General features: G+C 46.2%; 1 protein-coding gene across 1 annotated transcript in view; it reads left to right on the forward strand.

The window, feature by feature from the left end:
* fndc1 (fibronectin type III domain containing 1) overlaps positions 1–22,394 on the forward strand; it is a 196,068-nt gene that overhangs the window by 121,559 nt on the left and 52,115 nt on the right. Inside the window, exons 16-18 of the mRNA XM_078404697.1 lie at positions 1,057–1,185; positions 8,954–9,184; positions 22,135–22,246. Coding sequence (XP_078260823.1) covers positions 1,057–1,185; positions 8,954–9,184; positions 22,135–22,246 — 472 coding nt within the window. The remainder of the gene's footprint in view (positions 1–1,056; positions 1,186–8,953; positions 9,185–22,134; positions 22,247–22,394) is intronic.

A 22,394-nucleotide genomic window follows, 5' to 3' on the forward strand; every position in this document is an offset into this window, starting at 1 on the left:
GGAATAGGAGCAGGGAGGTTCTACTGCAGTTGTACAGGGCATTGGTGAGACCACACCTGGAGTACTCTGTACAGTTTTGGTCTCCTTATCTGAGGAAAGACATTCTTGCCATAGAGGGAGTACAGAGAAGGTTCACCAGATTGATCCCTGGGATGGCAGGACTTTCATATGAAGAAAGACTGGATAGACTCGGCTTGTACTCGCTGGAATTTAGAAGATTGAGGGGGGATCTTATAGAAACTTACAAAATTCTTAAGGGGTTGGACAGGCTAGATGCAGGAAGATTGTTCCCGATGTTGGGGAAGTCCGGAACAAGGGGTCACAGTTTAAGGATAAGGGGGAAGTCTTTTAGGACCGAGATGAGAAAGGTTTTTTTCACACAGAGAGTGGTGAATCTGTGGAATTCTCTGCCACAGAAGGTAGTTGAGGCCAGTTCATTGGCTATATTTAAGAGGGAGTTAGATGTGGCCCTTGTGGCTAAAGGGATCAGGGGGTATGGAGAGAAGGCAGGTACAGGATACTATCATATCATATCATATACATACAGCCGGAAACAGGCCTTTTCGACCCTCCAAGTCCGTGCCGCCCAGTGATCCCCGTACATTAACACTATCCTACACCCACTAGGGACAATTTTTACATTTACCCAGCCAATTAACCTACATACCTGTACGTCTTTGGAGTGTGGGAGGAAACCGAAGATCTCGGAGAAAACCCACGCAGGTCACGGGGAGAACGTACAAACTCCTTACAGTGCAGCACCCGTAGTCAGGATCGAACCTGAGTCTCCGGCGCTGCATTCGCTGTAAAGCAGCAACTCTGCCATGATCATATTGAATGGCGGTGCAGGCTCAAAGGGCCGAATGGCCTATTCCTGCACCTATTTTCTATGTTTCTATGTTTAGCACTATCCACAATTCTCCCGACCTTTGCGTTAACCGACAAGTACTGATCGTACCTCTCACGGCACGATGTAAACGTCTCAGTAAGTTTGTTCAGGTGATAGATTATTGCCTGTTAAGAGTATTTTAATGTAATTTCGTTGTATCTTCCAAGGATTTCAGATAATTACAACTACTGCACCAACAACAACAACTGAGTCTCCAAAAAAGATCGAGCCGGTGAGGTCGTTCAACGCAATTCCCCAATCGGAGTTTGACGTGGCAGGCAACAGGCGATTTGTAGGTGTGTATGCAACTTCTAAAGCTTCTTCTCATGCGCCTGAATGCTCTTTAATTTATTGACCTGTCATAAAATGTGTTCACCGTGAATCATTGGAGTTTGCCTCTGACGTGTGATCTTCCCAGTGGGAATTTCTTCAAACGGCTTCGATGTTTTCTGATGATGAGCTCATAGAGTCATGCAACACGGAATCAGGCCCTACCATGGTAATAACTTACGGTAATAAATTCCATAATAACTCACCCAAGCTGCCCCATCTACACAGGTCACGCCTGCCCACATCTGGCCTCATCCCTTTAAATGTTTCTTGTCCATATACTGTCCAAATGTCTTTTAGATGTTGTTATGGTATCTGCTTCAAGGGCGGTCACGGTGGCGCAGCGGCAGAGTTGCTGCCTGACAGCGAATGCGGGATTTATCAGGGACTGAAGGTTGATAAATCCCCAGGGCCTGATGGTCTGCATCTCAGGGTACTCAGGGAGGTGGCTCAAGAAATCATGGACGCATTGGTGATCATTTTCCAATGTTCAATAGATTCTGGATCAGTTCCTGTGGATTGGAGGATAGCTAATGTTGTCCCACTTTTCAAGAAAGGAGCGAGAGAGAGAAAACGGGGAATTACAGACCAGTTAGCCTGACATCGGTGGTGGGGAAGATACTGGAGTCAATTATTAAAGAAGTAATAACGGTGCATTTGGATAGCAGTAATAGGATAAGTCCAAGTCAGCATGGATTTATGAAAGGGAAATCATGCTTCTTCTGGAATTTTTTGAGGATGTGACAAGTAAAATGGATGAAGCGTATCTAGAGCCAGTGGATGTAGTTTAGTTTAGTTTAGAGATACAGCGCGGAAACAGGCCCTTTCGGCCCACCGGGTCTGCACCGACCAGCGATCCCTGCACAATAACACTATCCTACACCCACTAGGGACAATTTTTACATTTGCCAAGCCAATTAACCTACAAACCTGTACGTCTTTGGAGTGTGGGAGGAAACCGAAGATCTCGGAGAAAACCCACGCAGGTCACGGGGAGAACGTACAAACTCCGTACAGACTTTCTAGACTGTGTATCTAGACTTTCAGAAAGCCTTTAGTAAGGTCCCACAAGGGAGGTTGGTGAGCAAAATTAGAGCACATGGTATTGGGGGTAGGGTGTGGACATGGATAGGGAATTGGTTGGCAGACAGGAAGCAAAGAGTAGGAGTAAACGGGTCCTTTTCAGAATGGCAGGCAGTGGCGAGTGGAGTGCCGCAAGGCTCGGTGTTGGGGCCGCAACTATTTACAATATATATTAATGATTTGGATGATGGGATTAGAAGTAACACTAACAAGTTTGCGGTTGTCACAAAGCTAGGTGGCAGTGTGAACTGCGAAGAGGGAGTACAGAGAAGGTTCACCAGATTGATCCCTGGGATGGCAGGACTTTCATATGAAGAAAGACTGGATAGACTCGGCTTGTACTCGCTGGAATTTAGAAGATTGAGGGGGGATCTTATAGAAACTTACAAAATTCTTAAGGGGTTGGACAGGCTAGATGCATGAAGATTGTTCTCGATGTTGGGGAAGTCCAGAACAAGGGGTCACAGTTTAAGGATAAGGGGGAAGTCTTTTAGGACCGAGATGAGAAAGTTTTTTTTCACACAGAGAGTGGTGAATCTGTGGAATTCTCTGCCACAGAAGGTAGTTGAGGCCAGTTCATTGGCTATATTTAAGAGGGAGTTAGATGTGGCCCTTGTGGCTAAAGGGATCAGGAGGTATGGAGAGAAGGCAGGTACGGGATACTGAGTTGGATGATCAGCCATGATCATATTGAATGGCGGTGCAGGCTCGAATGGCCTACTCCTGCACCTATTTTCTATGTTTCTATGTTTCTAAGAGGATGTTAGGAGGTTGCAGGGTGACTTGGACAGGTTGAGTGAGTGGGCAGATGCATGGCAGATGTAGATAAATGTGAGGTTATCCACTTTGGCGGCAAAAATAAGGAGGCAGATTATTATCTCAATGGTAACACTGGTCAAGAGCTTGTTGCTCCCAGTGTCAACTCAAACTGTGGAGGCTTTGCCACTGAAGACCGCAGTCCCAATCCAGGAGGATTGTACAGAGCCGGTCATGGTAGGAAGAGGAGTGGCAATTCGACTGCTTGTGTTGGTAGACCGGGTGATTAAGTATACGGACGGTACGTCGGCCTAGCGGTAGAGTTGCTGCCTTACGGCGAATGCAGCGCCGGAGACCCGGGTTCCATCCCCACTGCGGGAGCCGTCTGTACGGAGTTTGTACGTTCTCCCCGTGACCTGCGTGGGTTTTCTCCGAGATCTTCGGGGGTTTCCTCCCACACTCCAAAGACGTGCAGGTTTGTAGGTTAATTGGCTTGGTAAATGGAAAAATTGTCCCTAGTGGGTGTAGGATGGTGTTAACGTGTGGGGATCGCTGGTCGGCGCGGACCCGGTGGGCCGAAATTTGCGCTGTTTTTGCGCTGCATCTCTAAACTAAAAACTAAGCTATAAAATTCTGAGACTTGGTAGAAGTATGTAACATTTTGAGAGGCACTGTTCGGATAGACAGTCAGAACCTTTTTCCCCGGGGTGAAAATGTCCAACACTGGAGGACACAGCTATAAGATAGAAACATAGAAACATAGAAAATAGGTGCAGGAGTAGGCCATTCGGCCCTTCGAGCCTGCACCGCCATTCAATATGATCATGGCTGATCATTCAGCTCAGTAGCCTGTACCTGCCTTCTCTCCATACCCCCTGATCCCTTTAGCAAAAAGGGCCACATCTAACTCCCTCTTAAATATAGCCAATGAACTGGCCTCAACTACCTTCTGTGGCAGAGAATTCCACAGACTCACCACTCTCTGTGTGAAGAAATGTTTTCTCATCTCGGTCCTAAAAGACTTCCCCCTTATCCTTAAGCTGTGACCCCTGGTTCTGGACTCCCCCAACATCGGGAACAATCTTCCCGCATCTAGCCTCTCCAACCCCTTAAGAATTGTATATGTTTCTATAAGATCCCCCCTCAGTCTTCTAAATTCCAGCGAGTATAAGCCCAGTCTATCCAGTCTTTCCTCATATGAAAGTCCCGCCATCCCAGAGATCAATCTGGTGAACCTTCTCTGTACTCCCTCTAAGGCAAGAACGTCTTTCCTCCGGTTAGGAGACCAAAACTGCACACAATACTCCAGGTGCGGTCTCACCAAGGCCCTGTACAACTGCAGCAGAACCTCCCTGCTCCTAAACTCAAATCCTCTTGCTATGAATGCCAACATACCATTCGCTTTCTTCACTGCCTGCTGCACCTGCACGCTTGCTTTCAATGACTGGTGCACCATGACACCCAGGTCACGTTGCATCTCCCCTTCTCCCAATCGGTCACCATTCAGGTAATACTCTGCTTTCCTGTTCTTGCCGCCAAAGTGGATAACCTCACATTTATCCACATTATATTGCATCTGCCATGCATTTGCCCACTCGCCTAATCTATCCAAGTCACTCTGCAGCCTCCTAGCATCCTCCTCGCAGCTAACACTGCCACCCAGCTTCGTGTCATCCGCAAACTTAGAGATGTTGCATTCAATTCCCTCGTCCAAATCATTAATATACACTGTAAATAACTGGGGTCCCAGCACTGAGCCTTGCGGTACCCCACTAGTCACTGCCTGCCATTCCGAAAAGGACCCGTTTATTCCCACTCTTTGCTTCCTGTCCGCCAACCAATTCTCTATCCACCTCAACACTGAACCCTCAATACCGTGTGCTTTAAGTTTGTACACCAATCTCCTATGTGGGACCTTGTCGAAGGCCTTCTGAAAGTCCAGATATAACACATCGACTGGTTCTCCCTTATCCACTCTACTAGTTACATCCTCGAAAAATTCTATAAGATTCGTCAGACATGATTTCCCTTTGAGATAAGAGGGAGAAAGTTTAATGGAGTTGTGCGGGAAGAGTTATTTTTTTACAGAGAGTGGTGGGGGCCTGGTACATATTGCCAGGGATAGTGGTGGAGGCAGATAGTGGTTTTTAGATAGGCATATGGAGGTGCAGAGACAATAGACAATAGGTGCATGAGTAGGCCCTTCGAGCCAGCACCACCATTCAATGTGATCATGGCTGATCATCCACAATCAGTGCCCCGTTCCTGCCCTCTCCCCATACCCCCTGACTCCGCTATCCTTAAGAGCTCTATCTAGCTCTCTCTTGAATGCATTCAGAGAATTGGCCTCCACTGCCTTCTGAGGCAGAGAATTCCACAGAATCACAACTCTCTGACTGAAAAAGTTTTTCCTCATCTCCGTTCTAAATGGCCTACCCCTTATTCTTAAACTGTGGCCCCTGGTTCTGGACTCCCCCAACATTGGGAACATGTTTCCTGCCTCCCACGTGTCCAACCCAACCTGTCCATGATCTGTATTCCCAGCATAAATACTCCTACTGGATCACCGAATGCAAACTCCAGTGAAGGGACGCAGCCGAAACATTACTGAGGGCTTTGCCAATTAGTTCAGAACTTAAGTGTCCAAACAGAACTGCTGGCAAATTATGGCAGATCTAGACCATTGTTGATCAGAGTATGTTAATTAATTAAGCGCCCTTGGATAATCAGCTGCCCCCCACCCTGTACAGAAGATTCTGGAAGACTTGAGTTAATGAAGGCAATGTGTTTAGAATAGAATGAAAATTGTTGTGGGCAAGTTATGATTGATTGCACATGTTTATGGCTGGAAAAATCATCAGACTTCAGCATGTCAAACTCAGTGACAACCAATTCAATTCCACTGTACACAAATGTTACGATCTTGTATTTTTGAGCAGTTGTGAGTATACTGATAAATGTAATCACATTTATTATGTGATGGCAGCAGTGGGAAGGGACAGATGGTAGACCGAAGGCAGGGGGAGTCCAGAGCCAGGGACCACAGTCTTAGAATAAAGGGGAGGCCATTTAAAACTGAGGTGAGAAAAAACTTTTTCACCCAGAGAGTTGTGAATTTGTGGAATCCTCTGCCACAGAGGGCAGTGGAGGCCAATTCACTGGATGAATTTAAAATAGTTAGATAGAGCTCTAGGGGCTAGTGGAATCAAGGGATATGGGGAGAAGGCAGGCACGGGTTACTGATTGTGGATGGTCAGCCATGATCACAATGAATGGTGGTGCTGGCTCGAAGGGCCGAATGGCCTCCTCCTGCACCTATTTTCAATGTTTCTACACCAAAGACGTGTGGGTTGGTAGGTTAATTGGCTACAGTAAACTGCCTTGTGTGTAGACGAGTTGTGAAATCTGGAGAGAGTTTGAGAAAGTGGAGGGAATAGGAATTTAGAAGGATGAGAGGGGACCTTATCGAAACGTATAAGATTATTAGGGGTTGGAGCTTAAGCCTAGACCGCGGGATAGTGAGTAGCCCCAAGTCGGCCGACCTGGGGGACCTGGAGTTAGAGAGGGGGGTTAGAAGATTTTTGATGTAGGGGGGGGAGTGTCCATTTAGGGCACAGAAGAGCGAACACAGATGCAAATCACAGAGGGTTGCTGCGTTCCTTAGACATTCACACAAAATGTAGTTGGTCAACATCCAGATTTATTGGGTCCGTTCTTAATGCAGGCGTATATATCTTGCGGCTATCAACAGTCTCCTGCACAAGTGTGGAGATCCTAAACTTGGTGATGGGGTTCCAGCAACAAGCCCTGTCTTCCAGCAAAGGGCTTACTTAGCATAAAGTCCTGCAAAGGAATACAGACCAGCTGAACTAGGGGTTGCCAACTTTCTCACTCCAAAATGCGGGACAAGATGACGTCACCGCCCCACGTGACCTCACCCAGCCAGCGGCCACGTGCTCCCGCTCCACCAATGGCGGCTGCCCGGGTGGGGAGGCGGGTTGCTATGCAACCTCCGTTAGGCAAACACACTCGGCCCCGCTCCCCGAACGCACTCCGATAGCCTACAAGTCACGGTGAAATTCTTTGCTTGCATACCCAAGGTATGCAAACAGTCGCCACATAAAGGGCGGCACGGTGGCGCAGCGGTAGAGTTGCCGCCTTACAGCAAATGCAGCGCCGGAGACCCGGGTTCCATCCCCACTACGGGCGTTGTCTGTACGGAGTTTGCACATTCTCCCCATGACCTGCGTGGGTTTTCTCCGAGATCTTCGGTTTCCTCCCACACTCCAAAGACTTACACATATGTAGGTTAATTGGCTTGCTATCAATGTAAATTGTCCCTAGTGGGTGTAGGATAGTATTAATGTGCGGGGATCGCTGGTCGGCGCGGACCCAGTGGGCCGAAGGGCCTGTTTCCGCGCTGTATCTCTAATCTAAAAAAATAAAAGGGCGCGGACAAAGTTACAAAGTGCCCCCCGCGCCAGGTCCTCTTTTGTTCCCGGCAGCGCGGCCTCTGTCTCCGTTCGCCGCAGGGCACCGCTGCCTCCCGTGTGTGTCCGGTATCCTTTGCACACTCCAGCCTTCCATCGGGGCCAAGGTTGGGCCGCCCGCCGAGCCTTCGGGCCCATCCGGGTGGCGCCTCGATACAGGCCTCCGGGCGGGTTTCTTCTGCCCCTCCCTTCCCTCTGCCCAACCTGGCCACGTACCCACTTCTCCTATGACCCCCACCCCTCCTTCCCTCTTCACCCCTTCACCTTCCACCTATATCCAATGTTCCCAATGTTGGGGCGAGTCCAGAACCAGGGGCCACACAGTCTAAGAATAAAGGGGAGGCCATTTAAAACTGAGGGGAGAAGTAACTTTTTCACCCAGAGAGTTGTGAATTTGTGGAATTCTCTGCCACAGAGGGCAGTGGAGGCCAATTCACTGGATGGATTTAAAAGAGAGTTAGATAGAGCTCTCGGGGGCTAGCGGAATCAAGGGATATGGGGAGAAGGCAGGCACGGGTTACTGATTGTGGATGATCAGCCATGATCACAATGAATGGCGGTGCAGGCTCGAAGGGCTGAATGGCCTCCACCTGCACCTATTTTCTATGTTTCTATGTTTCCAAATCCCTCCCCCAGGCTTAATATTTCATGGCTTTTCTCCTCATCTCCTTAGCTCATAGCTTTTTATCCATTCAATTCTAGTCTTTGTCCAACCATCTGTCAGTCAAACACCCACCCCCCCCACCATCTGTATCCACCTTTACCTGTCTGATTTATTCACAAAATGCTGGAGTAACTCAGCAGGTCAGGCAGCATCTCAGGAGAGAAGGAATGGGCGACGTTTCGGGTCGAGACTCTTCTTCAGGATAAGGGGGAAGTCTTTTAGGACCGAGATGAGAACGTTTTTTTTCACACAGAGAGTGGTGAATCTGTGGAATTCTCTGCCCCAGAAGGTAGTTGAGGCCAGTTCATTGGCTATATTTAAGAGGGAGTTAAATGTGGCCCTTGTGGCTAAAGGGGTCAGGGGGTATGGAGAGAAGGCAGGTACAGGATACTGAGTTGGATGATCAGCCATGATCATATTGAATGGCGGTGCTGGCTCGAAGGGCCGAATGGCCTACTCCTGCACCTATTTTCTATGTTTCAGACTAAGGTCCCATCCCCACCTCTCTCCCAGCTTTCTCCCCCCCCCACCTGTACTATAATCAGTCTGAAGACGGGCCCCACTCGAAATGGCGCCTAAAATTGTTCTCCTGAGACACTGCCGAGTTACTCCAGCACTTTGCGCCTCGTTTAGAGGTTAGTCCAAGTTTGCCTGCAAATGCTGGAAGTGAAATTGTGAATCGTAGATATGATTGTGAATCTTCTGATATTATTGAAACTAATGTTGACCGTTTCTTTACAGCTGCTTATGTGAATTATATCAGCAAAGATCCCGACGCCCCATGTTCATTGACAGATGCGTTGGACCACTTTCAGGTGGTTTCCTTAATGGATATTGTACCAAAAGACCTGATGGAAAATAATTTGCCGCCTGAGCATCCCCCACGGAACATCACCATCGTGGCTGTCGAAAGCTGCCATTCCTTCATCATCCTGGACTGGGCACAACCTCAAAAGGATGAGTACATAACAGGTATACATTGACCACTCCTCCATTTTTTCCCTTTGGAGATACAGAGCGGAAACAGGCTCTTCGGCCCACCGGGTCCGCGCCGACCAACGATCCCCGCACACTAGCACTGTCCCACACACACAAGGGACAATTTTCATACTTACCAAGCCAATTAACCCACAAACCTGTACGCTTTTGGAGTGTGGGAGGAAACCGGAGCACCCGGAGAAAACCCACGCAGGTCACGGGGAGAACGTACAAACTCCGTACAGATAGCGCCCGTAGTCGGGATGGAACCTGGGTCTCCGGCGCTGCATTCGCCGAAAGGCAATAAACAATATGTGCAGGAGGAGGCCATTCAGCCCTTCGAGCTAGCACCACCATTCAATGTGATCATGGCTGATCATTCTCAATCAGTACCACGTTCCTGCCTTCTCCCCATACCCCCTGACTCCGCTATCCTTAAGAGCTCTATCTAGCTCTCTCTTGAATGCATTCAGAGAATTGGCCTCCACTGCCTTCTGAGGCAGAGAATTCCACAGATTTACAACTCTCTGACTGAAAAAGTTTTTCCTCATCTCCGTTCTAAATGGCCTACCCCTTATTCTTAAACTGTGGCCCCTGGTTCTGGACTCCCCCAACATTGGGAACATGTTTCCTGCCTCTAACGTGTCCAACCCCTTAATAATCTGATATGTTTCGATAAGATCCCCTCTCATCCTTCTAAATTCCAGTGTATACAAGCCTAGTCGCTCCAATCTTTCAACATATGACAGTCCTGCCATTCCGGGAATTAACCTAGTGAACTTACGCTGCACGCCCTCAATAGCAAGAATATCCTTCATCAAATTTGGAGACCAAAACTGCACACAGTACTCCAGGTGCGGTCTCACTAGGGCCCTGTACAACTGCAGAGGGACAGTAGGGCCCTGTACAACTGCAGAAGGCAGTAACTCTACCTCTGCGCCACTGTGCCACCCTATTCCCTAGTTTGGGAATGCATAAGGTAATATTTCCCCTATAAACATCCTGGTTGGCAAATAGACTGAGCCTCAGTGTGGGACTGAGGAAAAGCAGATAGAGGAATCAAGAGTGTTGACTCAAAATGGCATCCATTCCTTCTCTCCAGAGATGCTGCCTGTCCCATTGAGTTACTCCTGCACTTTGTGTCTGTCTTCAGTATAAACCGGCTCCTGCAGTTCATTCCCTCGCAGGTCGTTTTTATAGTTGGGATGTCACAGAAACAACTTGCATTGCTCTTGAAAGGCTCTGAGGAATCTCTCCGGGTTGCATTACCAGGCAAAGGTTCCATTGAGTCACACGTCATGTGAAGAAAAGATCATGCGTGGAAACAGAGGCTTCGATAATCATTTAAAGAAGATGAGGATGACTGAGGTTTTTAGAGAGGAAATACCAAGGCCTCATGTTTGGGCAACTGATGGTACATCTGCAAATGATAAAACAGTTTGAACTGAGGATGCACAAAAAGGGCAGAATTGGAAGCGTTTGTAGATTTTGTCATTTGTGAGTCCAGATGACTGTGCAGGGATAAGATATAACTATCATCATAATCATAATCATACTTTATTAGCCAAGTATGTTTTGCAACATACGAGGAATTTCATCTGCCGGACAGTAACACCAATGAAAAGCAACAGAACACACAAAATGCATTTTAACATGAACATCCACCACAGTGACTCCTCCAAATTCCTCACTGTGATAGAAAGCGAAAAAAAGCTCAATCTCTTCCCTTCTCTGTTCTCCTCCCATGGATTATAAATTAATGAATGAGAGAATTCTAAATCCATGGTTCAACGTTAACAGGGGTTAATGTTAGTGAATATAGTGAAATGATTGACAAGCACTTGGAATTAGTTAGTACTAGACCAAGTGGACCCGTTAGGCCCAAACCTCTCCTGCATTGGTGCAGCACCCTCTCCTACCCCCTTGCATTCAGAGAACTGGCCTCAGAAGGCAGTGGAGGTCAGTTCTCTGAATGCATTCAAGAGAGAGCTAGATAGAGCTCTTAAGGATAGCGGAGTCGGGGGGTATGAGGAGAAGGCAGGAACGGGGTACTGATTGAGAATGATCAGCCATGATCACATTGAATGGCGGTGCTGGCTCGAAGAGCTGAAAGGCCTCCTCCTGCACCTATTGTCTATTGTCTATTGAAACTCAGCGGGTCAGACAGCATCTCTGGAGAAAAGGGAAAGGTGACGTTTCTGGTCGAGACCCTTCTTCAGACCCAAAATGGGTCAATAGACAATAGACAATAGGTGCAAGAGGAGGCCATTCGGCCCTTCGAGCCAGCACCGCCATTCAATGTGATCATGGCTGATCATTCTCAATCAGTACCCCGTTCCTGCCTTCTCCCCATACCCCCTGACTCTGCTATCCTTAAGAGCTCTATCTAGCTCTCTCTTGAATGCATTCAGAGAATTGGCCTCCACTGCCTTCTGAGGCAGAGAATTCCACAGATTCACAACTCTCTGACTGAAAAAGTTTTTCCTCATCTCAGTTCTAAATGGCCTACCCCTTATTCTTAAACTGTGGCCCCTTGTTCTGGACTCCCCCAACATTGAGAACATGTTTCCTTCCTCTAACGTGTCCAACCTCTTAATAATCTTATACGTTTCGATAAGATCTCCTCTCATCCTTCTAAATTCCAGTGTATACAAGCCTAGTCTCTCCAGTCTTTCAACATATGACAGTCCCGCCATTCCGGGAATTAACCTAGAGACATCACCTCGTCCTTTACAGACCAATGCTGTGGTCAGGATCGTACCTGGGTCTCTGGCGCTGTGAGGCAGCAACACTACCGCTGCACCACAGTGCGAGACTCTGCCAGTAGTTGCTGACCAACCTGCTGAGTATCTACAGCAGTTTTTTGTTTTTCATCTTGAAGTTTTTCCCCCACTCTGGCAAATTCCTATTTTTTCCAAAGCCCTCGGAAACATTGCCACATGCTTCTATAAAAATGGAGGCCGCACAAGGAAATGAAACCCAGCAGAGAGAGGAGAATTTAAACAAAACTAAATCATAAAATTGGATCGTAGGGCTGTCAGTAATGGATATTGCTGTTCATAGATGCTAAAAGTTCAGCCAACACCCCTAAGATGTTTGTTGATACTGGCAAGATGAAAAAGTTCACAAATTTGTGTGAAATATTTTTACTTTTGAAGTTAATAAAAACCATTAATTTTCTGTAAGGTTTTCAATAACAGAGTCGGTTGAATCTTTGAAGCTCTTCCAGATGGTTAATATTTCCTATATCATTACAGCTTCAGTAATCATTCACTCTTGGACTCGATCGTAGGGGAAGTAATTAAAGCTGGCAGTAGTTTTGTCTTGTGAATTACCTGCTTCTTTATATAAGCCATGCTTGTTGTAATTCTTTCCCCTCCTCAAACTACCATGACCCAGGGATTGTACATGAGATGCCTCTCGCATTCTTGCCTCTCATAATAAAAAGGGAAGGGGTTTAGCAAGCATGAATCTTACACTAAGTGGCCTTGACACGGTAATAAATAATACTCCCGTTTAACGTCTGGTGTTATCGCCCAATGTTGCCCTTATTTTACTTGACTTAACTTGCAATTCTGCACCGAATAACACCGCCCATTCCAAACTACAAAAGAAAAAATCATCTGCCAAGTATCTTTAAGTTCCGAAATAGTGCACAAAGTTCAAATCGTCGTTTGGAAAATAGGATTGAACCTTCAATAAACAAAGGCAGGCTTCCTTTCACAGCAAAACTTAATATAAGAAAGATGCTGCAATGGGAGATTAATGTCAGTGATTGGAAACAGGCTGGCTGCTTTCAGCACTAGGTTGCGTCAGGACTTTTTTTTTGTTATAGGATTTGCAGTCTGGAGGAAAACAAGGCACGGGTTATTACAGGCATATATATGATGGACCCTCACAATTTTTCCAGCCATTTAAAACGATTTGCAGTTTGGGTCTATTACTTCATACATACTTAACCTCACGACAAGAGCAGAATAATGGATGTTTTCATGTAAATTAGGAAACCTGCAGTGCCTTGGAAAATGTAAATAAACTTCAGGTTGATGTATTAAAGCACATTGAACATGTTTTAGTTTACAATCAATAATATTGATTTTCCTGGAAAAAGAGAAAAAAAATCCAAGGAGAATACACTGAGCGGTTTTAATGGCAAAGATCAGCCCAATCAACCCAAATGACCTCACGTTTAGTTTATCAAATTTAAAGTGGTTAAACTAAATGTGAGAAAATAACTGCAGATGCTGGTACAAATCAAAGGTATTTATTTCACAAAATGCTGGAGTAACTCAGCAGGTCAGGCAGCATCTCAGGAGAGAAGGAATGGGTGACGTTTCGGGTCGAGACCCTTCTTCAGACTGATGTCAGGGGGGGGCGGGACAAAGGCAGAAGGTTAAAGGAAGGTAAAGGCTTTCTTTGTCCCGCCCGCCTGACATCAGTCTGAACTTTGGAATAACAAAACAAGAAGAACATTAAAGATGAACTTGGGGATCTCCACTGTAACACCCCGTCCTTGGGCAACTGGGGGCGGCACGGTGGCGCGGTGGCACGGCGGTAGAGTTGCCGCCTTACAGCACCATCCATCCTTCCTATGGGCCCTGTCTGTACGGAGTTTGTGCGTTCCCCTGACCAGGTGGATTTTCTCCAAGCTCTCCGGTGTCCTCCAAGATTCCAAAGACTTGCAGGTTTGTAGGTGAATTGGCTTCTGTAAATTGTGTATGATAGAACAAGAGTATGGGTGATCATCGGTCAGCCGGGACTCGGTGGGCCGAAGGGCCTGTTTCCATGCTGTATCTCTAAAATAAACTGACTTTACCTTCACAGCTGCCAAATCCTGAAACCACCTAGCTTTCTTGGTTGTGAGCATTGCTCTCCCTTACTTTCATTACTTTTCCCTTACTTTATAAATAACTGTGTCTATCTTTTTACTCACTAATGTTAGATAGAGCTCTAGGGGCTAGCGGAATCAAGGGATATGGGGAGAAGGCAGGCACGGGTTACTGATTGTGGATGATCAGCCCTGATCACAATGAATGGCGGTGCTTACCCGAAGGGCCGAATGGCCTCCTCCAGCACCTATTTTCTATGTTTCTATGTTTCAAATCTCAACGTTATTCCATCCAGCTCCTACATATTCCCCCTCACAGTTCCCCTTGTTGCCCAAGTGGAAATAAATTATAATGATGATGCTCCTCAATTTCAGGTAACCGCATGGATTGGGTTAGTAATTGGTTAGGAAAGTAGAGAGAGTAGAAGTAGACGCAGCGGTAGAGTTGCTGCCTTACAGTGAATGCAGCGCCGGAGACTCAGGTTCGATCCTGACTATGGGCGCCGTCTGTACGGAGTTTGTACGTTCTCCCCGTGACCTGCGTGGGTTTTCTCCGAGACCTTCGGTTTCCTCCCACACTCCAAAGACGTGCAGGTATGTAGGTTAATTGACTGGGTAATATGTTAAAAAAAACTGTCCCTAGTGTGTGTAGGATAGTGTTAATGTGCGGGGATCGCTGGGCGGCGCGGACTCGGTGGGCCGAAGGGCCTGTTTCCGCGCTGTATCTCTAAATCTAAAAAAAAAATCTAAAATGAACATGCTTTAAAAGGGAAAAAGGAAGGAATGTTATCTATCTATTATTACCACTGTGATTCAAAATGCTTCAGTCCCTTGCTGTGATGCAAAAAGCAAAGAAATGTACGACCGAATGATTTTAACTTGAGAGTAACCATTGTGGCAACACAAGGAATATTCAGCACCTTTTTTCCTCAGAGTTGAAATGTTAAAGATTTGGGGGCATGAATTTTAGATGAGAGGGACAATGTTTAAAGAAGATATGTGGGGCTAGTTTTTACACAGAGGGTTATGGGTATCTGGAATACATTCCCATAGGCGATGGTCAAGGCAGATGCAATAGTGGTGTCTAAGAGACTTTTAGATACACTGGGACTGGAGGGTTGTGGATTGTGTGTAGGCAGTTGAGGTGTGTAGGCAGGTCTTGGCATTATGTTCAACACAGACATTATGGGCCAAAGGGTCTGTTCCTGTGCTATTTTTATCTATGTTCGACACCGATGAGCCAAAACATTATGACCACTGACAGGCGAAGTGAATAACATTGATTATCTTGTTACAATGGCACCTGTCAAGGGGTGGGATATATTAGGCAGCAAGTGAACACAGTCAGTTCTTGAAGTTGATGTGTTGGATGCAGGAGAAATGGGCAGGAGTAAAGACCTGAGCGACTTTGACAAGGGCCAAATTGTTGTGGCCAGACGACTGGGTCAGAGCATCTGTGAAACGGCAAGGCTTGTGGGGTGCTCCTGGTCAGCAGTGGTGAGTACCTACCGACAGTGGTCCGAGGAGGGACAAACCACAAACCGGCGACAGGCAGGGTGTTGGGCGCCCAAGGCTCATCGATGCGCGAGGGCAACGAAGGCTATCCCGTCTGGTCCGAACCGACAGAAGGTCGACTGTGGCACAAGTCACAGAAAATGTTAATGGTGGTCACGGGAGGAATGTGTCACAATACACAGTGCATCGCACCCTGCTGCGTATGGGGCTGCACACGGAGGACCAACAGCATATTAGGCAGGTGGTCATAATGTTTTGGCTCATCAGGTTATAACGTTTTGGCTCTTCGGTGTATATCACTGTCTCCTATACCACCAATGTTAGCGTCAACTGCAAATTTACTAACAATGTTGACTACATAGTCATCCGAATCATTGATGTATATAACAAACAGCAGTAGACCCACTGTGACCCTTTAGGCACACCTGTACTCCAATCAGAAAAAAACCCTCCACAACTACCCCTTGATCCCTTCTTCCGAGTCAATTTTAAATCCAATTGGTTAGCTCTCCATTGCTTGTATGCGATCTAACCTTCTAGCCATTTATTCACAAAATGCTGGAGTAACACAGCAGGTCAGGCAGCATCTCAGGAGAGAAGGAATGGGTGACGTTTCGGGTCGAGACCCTTCTTCAGACTGATGTCAGGGGGGCGGGACAAAGGAAGGATATAGGTGGGGACAGGAAGACAGAGGGAGAACTGGGAAGGGGGAGGAGAAGAGAGGGACAGAGAAAGTTGGAGAAGTCAATGTTCATACCGCTGGGCTGCAAGCTGCCCAAGCGAAATATGAGGTGCTGTTCCTCCAATTTCCGGTGGGCCTCACTATGATCGATGGTCGGTGTGGACTCGGTGGGTTTCAAGCTGTATCTTTCAATCAATCAAACATTCCTCCAGCGAAGCACCCTCGTAGCCTCAAGTTTAATCTCCATTCACAGTACCTTGACCCTAAATAGACACATAAACCATTGAGCAGATGGGGCAGGAGCTGTTGAGTGAGAAACAGATTAAATAATTCAATTTTGATAACATCTCACCAGAAGGTTATTGATCTGGGGCATTAGCTGTATTTCTCTCTCCATGCTGCCTGACCTGCTGTATTTTGGGATATGCTCCAGAATTTGGAACATTTTTCGGCTTTGGAACTTTGAAAAAATAGTAGCGGCTGGGTGGAGTAGAGGGTGGAATTGTTTTTAAATGTTTAGATAGTTTCAACTTTAGATAGTTCCTCTGTCCCTCTCTTCCCCTCCCTCTTCCCAGATCTCCCTCTATCTTCCTGTCTCCACCTATATCCTTCCTTTGTCCCGTCCCCCCTGACATCAGTCTGAAGAAGGGTCTCGACCCGAAACGTCGCCCATTCCTTCCCTCCTGAGATGCTGCCTGACCTGCTGAGTTACTCCAGCATTTTTGTGGAAGAAGTTCTCCTCCTAACCTTCTAGCCAAGCCTATTTGTGGAACCTTATCAAAGGCCATGCTAAAGTCCATATGTAAATGTCCAATGCCTTGCCCTCAGCAGTCCTCTTGGTGACCTCATGAACAAACTCTGTCAGATTTGTGAGGCATGATGTCCCACGCATCCCTGATCAGTCTGTGCCTATCCAAATATTGATGGATCTTATCCCCCCAACAACCTTCCCACCACTGATGTAAGGGTCGTTATCCAGCATTTCCCTGGCTTGTCTTTGCTTCTCTTCTTAAATAATAGAACTTAGATATAGAACATAGAATATAGATTTAGAACATAGAAATTCTTATCCACAAGTGGGTTTTTTGCACTGGAAGATTGTGCCTTGGGCGCCCAACACCCTGTCTGTTGCCGGTTTATAGTTTGTCCCTCCTCGGACCACTGTCGGTAGGTACTCACCACTGCTGACCGGGAGCACCCCACAAGCCTTGCCGTTTCAGAGATGCTCTGACCCAGTCATCTGGCCATAACAATTTGGCCCTTGTCAAAGTCGCTCAGGTCTTTACTCCTGCCCATTTCTCCTGCATCCAACGCATCAACTTCAAGAACTGACTGTTCACTTGCTGCCTAATATATCCCACCCCTTGACAGGCGCCATTGCAGCAAGATAACCAATGTTATTCACTACACCTGTCAGTGGTCATAATGGTTTTGCTCATCGGTGTATGATGGAGCCCCATTTCAAAACCTATACCTGTCGCTGAGTCCTTGGGTATGTCCTATCCACAAAATGCAGAGAGCCCAATTATCAGCAAATAGACAAAAAGCTGGAGTAACTCAGCAGGTGAGGCAGCATCTCAGGAGAGAAGGAATGGGTGACGTTTTGGGTCGAGACCCTTCTTCAGTCTGAAGAAGGGTCTCGACCCGAAATGGGTGACGTTTTGGGTCGAGACCCTTCTTCAGTCTGAAGAAGGGTCTCGACCCGAAACGTCACCCATTCCTTCTCTCCTGAGATGCTGCCTCACCTGCTGAGTTACTCCAGCTTTTTGTGAAATAAATACCTTCGATTTGTACCAGCATCTCCAGTTATTTTCTCACAGCAAATAGACAAAGGCTTTTATTCGTCAGTGAGATGCCAATGTTATTCATTGTACACTTACTAAATCCACTCAGCTCCAGGCATTACTAACATGGATAAAATCCTCCAAAGATGATTGAGAATGCCTTTCAGATAATTTTTAGATTTTTTTTTTAGATTTAGAGATACAGTGCGGAAACAGGCCCTTCGGCCCACCGGGTCCGTGCCGCCCAGCAATCCCCGCACATTAACACTATCCTACACACACTAGGGACAATTTTTACATTTGCCCAGCCAATTAACCTACATACCTGTATGTCTTTGGAGTGTGGGAGGAAACCGAAGATCTCGGAGAAAACCCACGCAGGTCACGGGGAGAACGTACAAACTCTGTACAGACGGCGCCCTTTAGTCAGGATCTAACTTGAGTCTCCGGCGCTGCATTCGCTGTAAGGCAGCAACTCTACCGCTGCGCCACCGTGCAGCCCTATTGATATTGGACCTGAGTTTAGTAACGGACAGGTTTACTGTAACTGGGAAATTATTGGATGGCATTCATTCTTCTGTTGGAATTAGTGAATAACTGCATTTCAAAATGAATTCATTTAGCACTCAGTCAGAAATGTTTTCAGGGTTGGTAAAACATTTTTATTTGCTCTTTATTTATCACATGTACATTTGTTGTGTTGCCTTTGTTGGCCAGACTTCCATTTTTGAAACGAGGATTTTCCTTCTTGGCAAGAAAATTGTACAGATTGAATTGGCACCTCCTCTCCACGATTACCAGTGTGGATTATTATACTGAGACAGAGACAGATTACCTCAGCTTTCATGAAAGTAAATATGTTGTACTTATTCCACTATGGACACATTAGAACCTCATGTGAATCGGGTTTAGATTTGAGAAAGAAAATGTAATGCATGGATTCATTCAACTTAAGTTTCAAATATGTTGAATGAATGCTGTTTTATTGAGAACAGAATAAATACTTTACACTTCGAAGGTATTTATTCACAAAATGCTGGAGTAACTCAGCAGGTCAGGCAGCATCTCAGGAGAGAAGAAATGGGCGACGTTTCGGGTCGAGACCCTTCTTCAGACTGATGTCAGGGGGGCGGGACAAAGGAAGGATATAGGTGGAGACAGGAAGACAGTGGGAGAACTGGGAAGGGGGAGGGGAAGAGAGGGACAGAGGAACTATCTAAAGTTGGAGAAGTCGATGTTCATACCACTGGGCTGCAAGCTGCCCAGTCGAAATATGAGGTGCTGTTCCTCCAATTTCCGGTGGGCCTCATTATGGCACTGGAGGAGGCCCATGACAGAAAGTTCAGACTGGGCGTGGGAGGGGGAGTTGAAGTGCTCGGCCACCGGGAGATCAGGTTGGTTAATGCGGACCGAGCGCAGGTGTTGAGCGAAGCGATCGCCGAGCCTGCGTTTGGTTTCGCCGATGTAAATAAGTTGACATCTGGAGCAGCGGATGCAATAGATGAGGTTGGAGGAGGTGCAGGTGAACCTCTGTCTCACCTGGAAAGACTGTTTGGGTCCTTGGATGGAGTTGAGGGGGGAGGTAAAGGGACAGGTGTTGCATCTCGTGCGGTTGCAAGGGGAAAGTGCCCGGGGATGGGGTGGTTTGGGTAGGAAGGGACGAGTGGACCAGGGAGTTACGGAGGGAACGGTCTCTGCGGAACGCAGAGAGGGGAGGGGATGGGAAGATGTGGCCAGTGGTGGGGTCCCGTTGTAGGTGACGGAAATGTTGGAGGATGATTTGTTGGTAAATACTTATAAATACTTTACACTTGGCCATACCACACAACATTTTATTCACACCTACCCCTTTCACATCTCCGTGTCTTTCTCTCCCCTGACTCTCAGTCCGAAGAAGGGTCTTGACATGAAACATACCCCATTCGATCTTTCCAGAATTACTGCCTGTCCAGCTGAGTTACTCCAGCATTTTGTGTCTATCTTCGATGTAAACCAGCTTCTGCAGTTCTCTCCTACACAGGATATCTTGGAATGGAATAGAATACTTTATTGTCACACGTGACAAGGCACAGTGAAATTCTTTGCTTGCAAACCCAATCTATATCTTATTATGCATTTTATTTTAGTAGGCAGATAGAGCAAAGAGGTCCTTCTGCAGTTGTATAGGGCCCTAGTGAGACCGCACCTGGAGTACTGTGTGCAGTTTTGGTCTCCAAATTTGAGGAAGGATATTCTTGCTATTGAGGGCGTGCAGCGTAGGTTTACTAGGTTAATTCCAGGAATGGCGGGACTATCATATGTCGAAAGACTGGAGCGACTAGGCTTGTATACACTGGAATTTAGAAGGATGAGAGGAGATCTTATCGAAACGTATAAGATTATTAAGTGGTTGGACACGTTAGAGGCGGGAAACATGTTCCCAATGTTGTGGGAGTCCAGAACCAGGGGCCACAGTTTAAGAATAAGGGGTAGGCCGTTTAGAACTGAGATGAGGAAAAACTTTTTCAGTCAGAGAGTTGTGAATCTGTGGAATTCTCTGCCTCAGAAGGCAGTGGAGGCCAATTCTCTGAATGCATTCAAGAGAGAGCTAGATAGAGCTCTTAAGGATAGCGGAATCAGGGGGTATGGGGAGAAGGCAGGAACGGGGTACTGATTGAGAATGATCAGCCATGATCACGTTGAATGGCGGTGCTGGCTCGAAGGGCCAAATGGCCTCCTCCTGCACCTATTGTGTGTTGTCTATTGTGGAAATTTATTTCCTAGTAATATTGGAAAACCACACAATCTTGTGTCATTTTCGAAGTCACGACCTTGTGCAGGAGAGTCACGGACATGTCAGTCTGCTGACTATTATTAGAATACGTAGATATTCTAATCTCCTTTAACTGGATTAATGCGATAACATACTCCTGCACCTATTGTCTATTGTCTATTGTCTATTGTCTATTGTCTATTGTCCATTGTCCATTGTCCATTGTCTATTGTCTATTGTCTATTGTCTATTGTCTATTGTCCATTGTCCATTGTCTATTGTCTATTGTCTATTGTCCATTGTCTATTGTCTATTGTCTATTGTCTATTGTCTATTGTCTATTGTCTATTGTCTATTGTCCATTGTCCATTGTCCATTGTCCATTGTCTATTGTCTATTGTCCATTGTCTATTGTCTATTGTCTAGAGTCTATAGTCTATTGTCTATAGTCTATTGTCTATAGTCTATAGTCTATAGTCTATAGTCTATTGTCTATTGTCTATTGTCTATTGTCCATTGTCTATTGTCTATTGTCTATTGTCTATTGTCTATTGTCTATTGTCTATTGTCTATTGTCCATTGTCCATTGTCTATTGTCTATTGTCTATTGTCCATTGTCCAGAGTCTAGAGTCTAGAGTCTATTGTCTATTGTCTATTGTCCATTGTCTATTGTCTATTGTCTATTGTCTATTGTCTATTGTCCATTGTCCATTGTCCATTGTCCATTGTCCATTGTCTATTGTCTATTGTCCATTGTCTATTGTCTATTGTCCATTGTCCATTGTCTATTGTCTATTGTCTAGAGTCTATAGTCTATTGTCTATTGTCTATAGTCTATAGTCTATAGTCTATAGTCTATAGTCTATAGTCTATTGTCCATTGTCCATTGTCCATTGTCCATTGTCCATTGTCCATTGTCCATTGTCCATTGTCTATTGTCCATTGTCCATTGTCCATTGTCCATTGTCCATTGTCCATTGTCCATTGTCCATTGTCCATTGTCTATTGTCTATTGTCTATTCTCTATTCTCTATTGTCCATTGTCCATTGTCCATTGTCTATTGTCTATTGTCCATTGTCCATTGTCCATTGTCCATTGTCCATTGTCCATTGTCCATTGTCCATTGTCTAGAGTCTAGAGTCTATTGTCTATAGTCTATTGTCTATTGTCTATAGTCTATTGTCTATTGTCTATTGTCTATTCCAAGTCCAAGTTCTAAAGTATCAAATATTCACGCGCCCATTACTAATCTAATCCTATAAATTTATTTTGGACCTTGAATTCAGGGGTAACTGACAAATACCTCCCTTTGAACGCAATGATTTGGCTGCAAGTAACAAGATTCTGTGGCATTGACACTTACCGTGAATTTCAATTGCAGGTTATCTGGTCTACAGCGCCTCGTATGATGACATCTTACAGGACAATTGGTCAACAAAGCCCGCAGCAGGCGGCACACATTTACCGATAGAAAACCTGAAGCCAAGCACAAGGTACGGTTGAAGAGAGGACGCGGCAAATACTTACTAACCGCGGCACGGTGGCGCAGCGGTAGAGTTGCTGCCTTACAGCGAATGCAGCGCCGGAGACTCAGGTTCGATCCCGACTACGGGTGCCGTCTGTACGGAGTTTGTACGTTCT

Source organism: Rhinoraja longicauda, chromosome 9 (genome assembly GCF_053455715.1).
Source record: "Rhinoraja longicauda isolate Sanriku21f chromosome 9, sRhiLon1.1, whole genome shotgun sequence".
In the NCBI taxonomy this organism is placed as follows: Eukaryota; Metazoa; Chordata; class Chondrichthyes; order Rajiformes; family Arhynchobatidae; genus Rhinoraja; species Rhinoraja longicauda.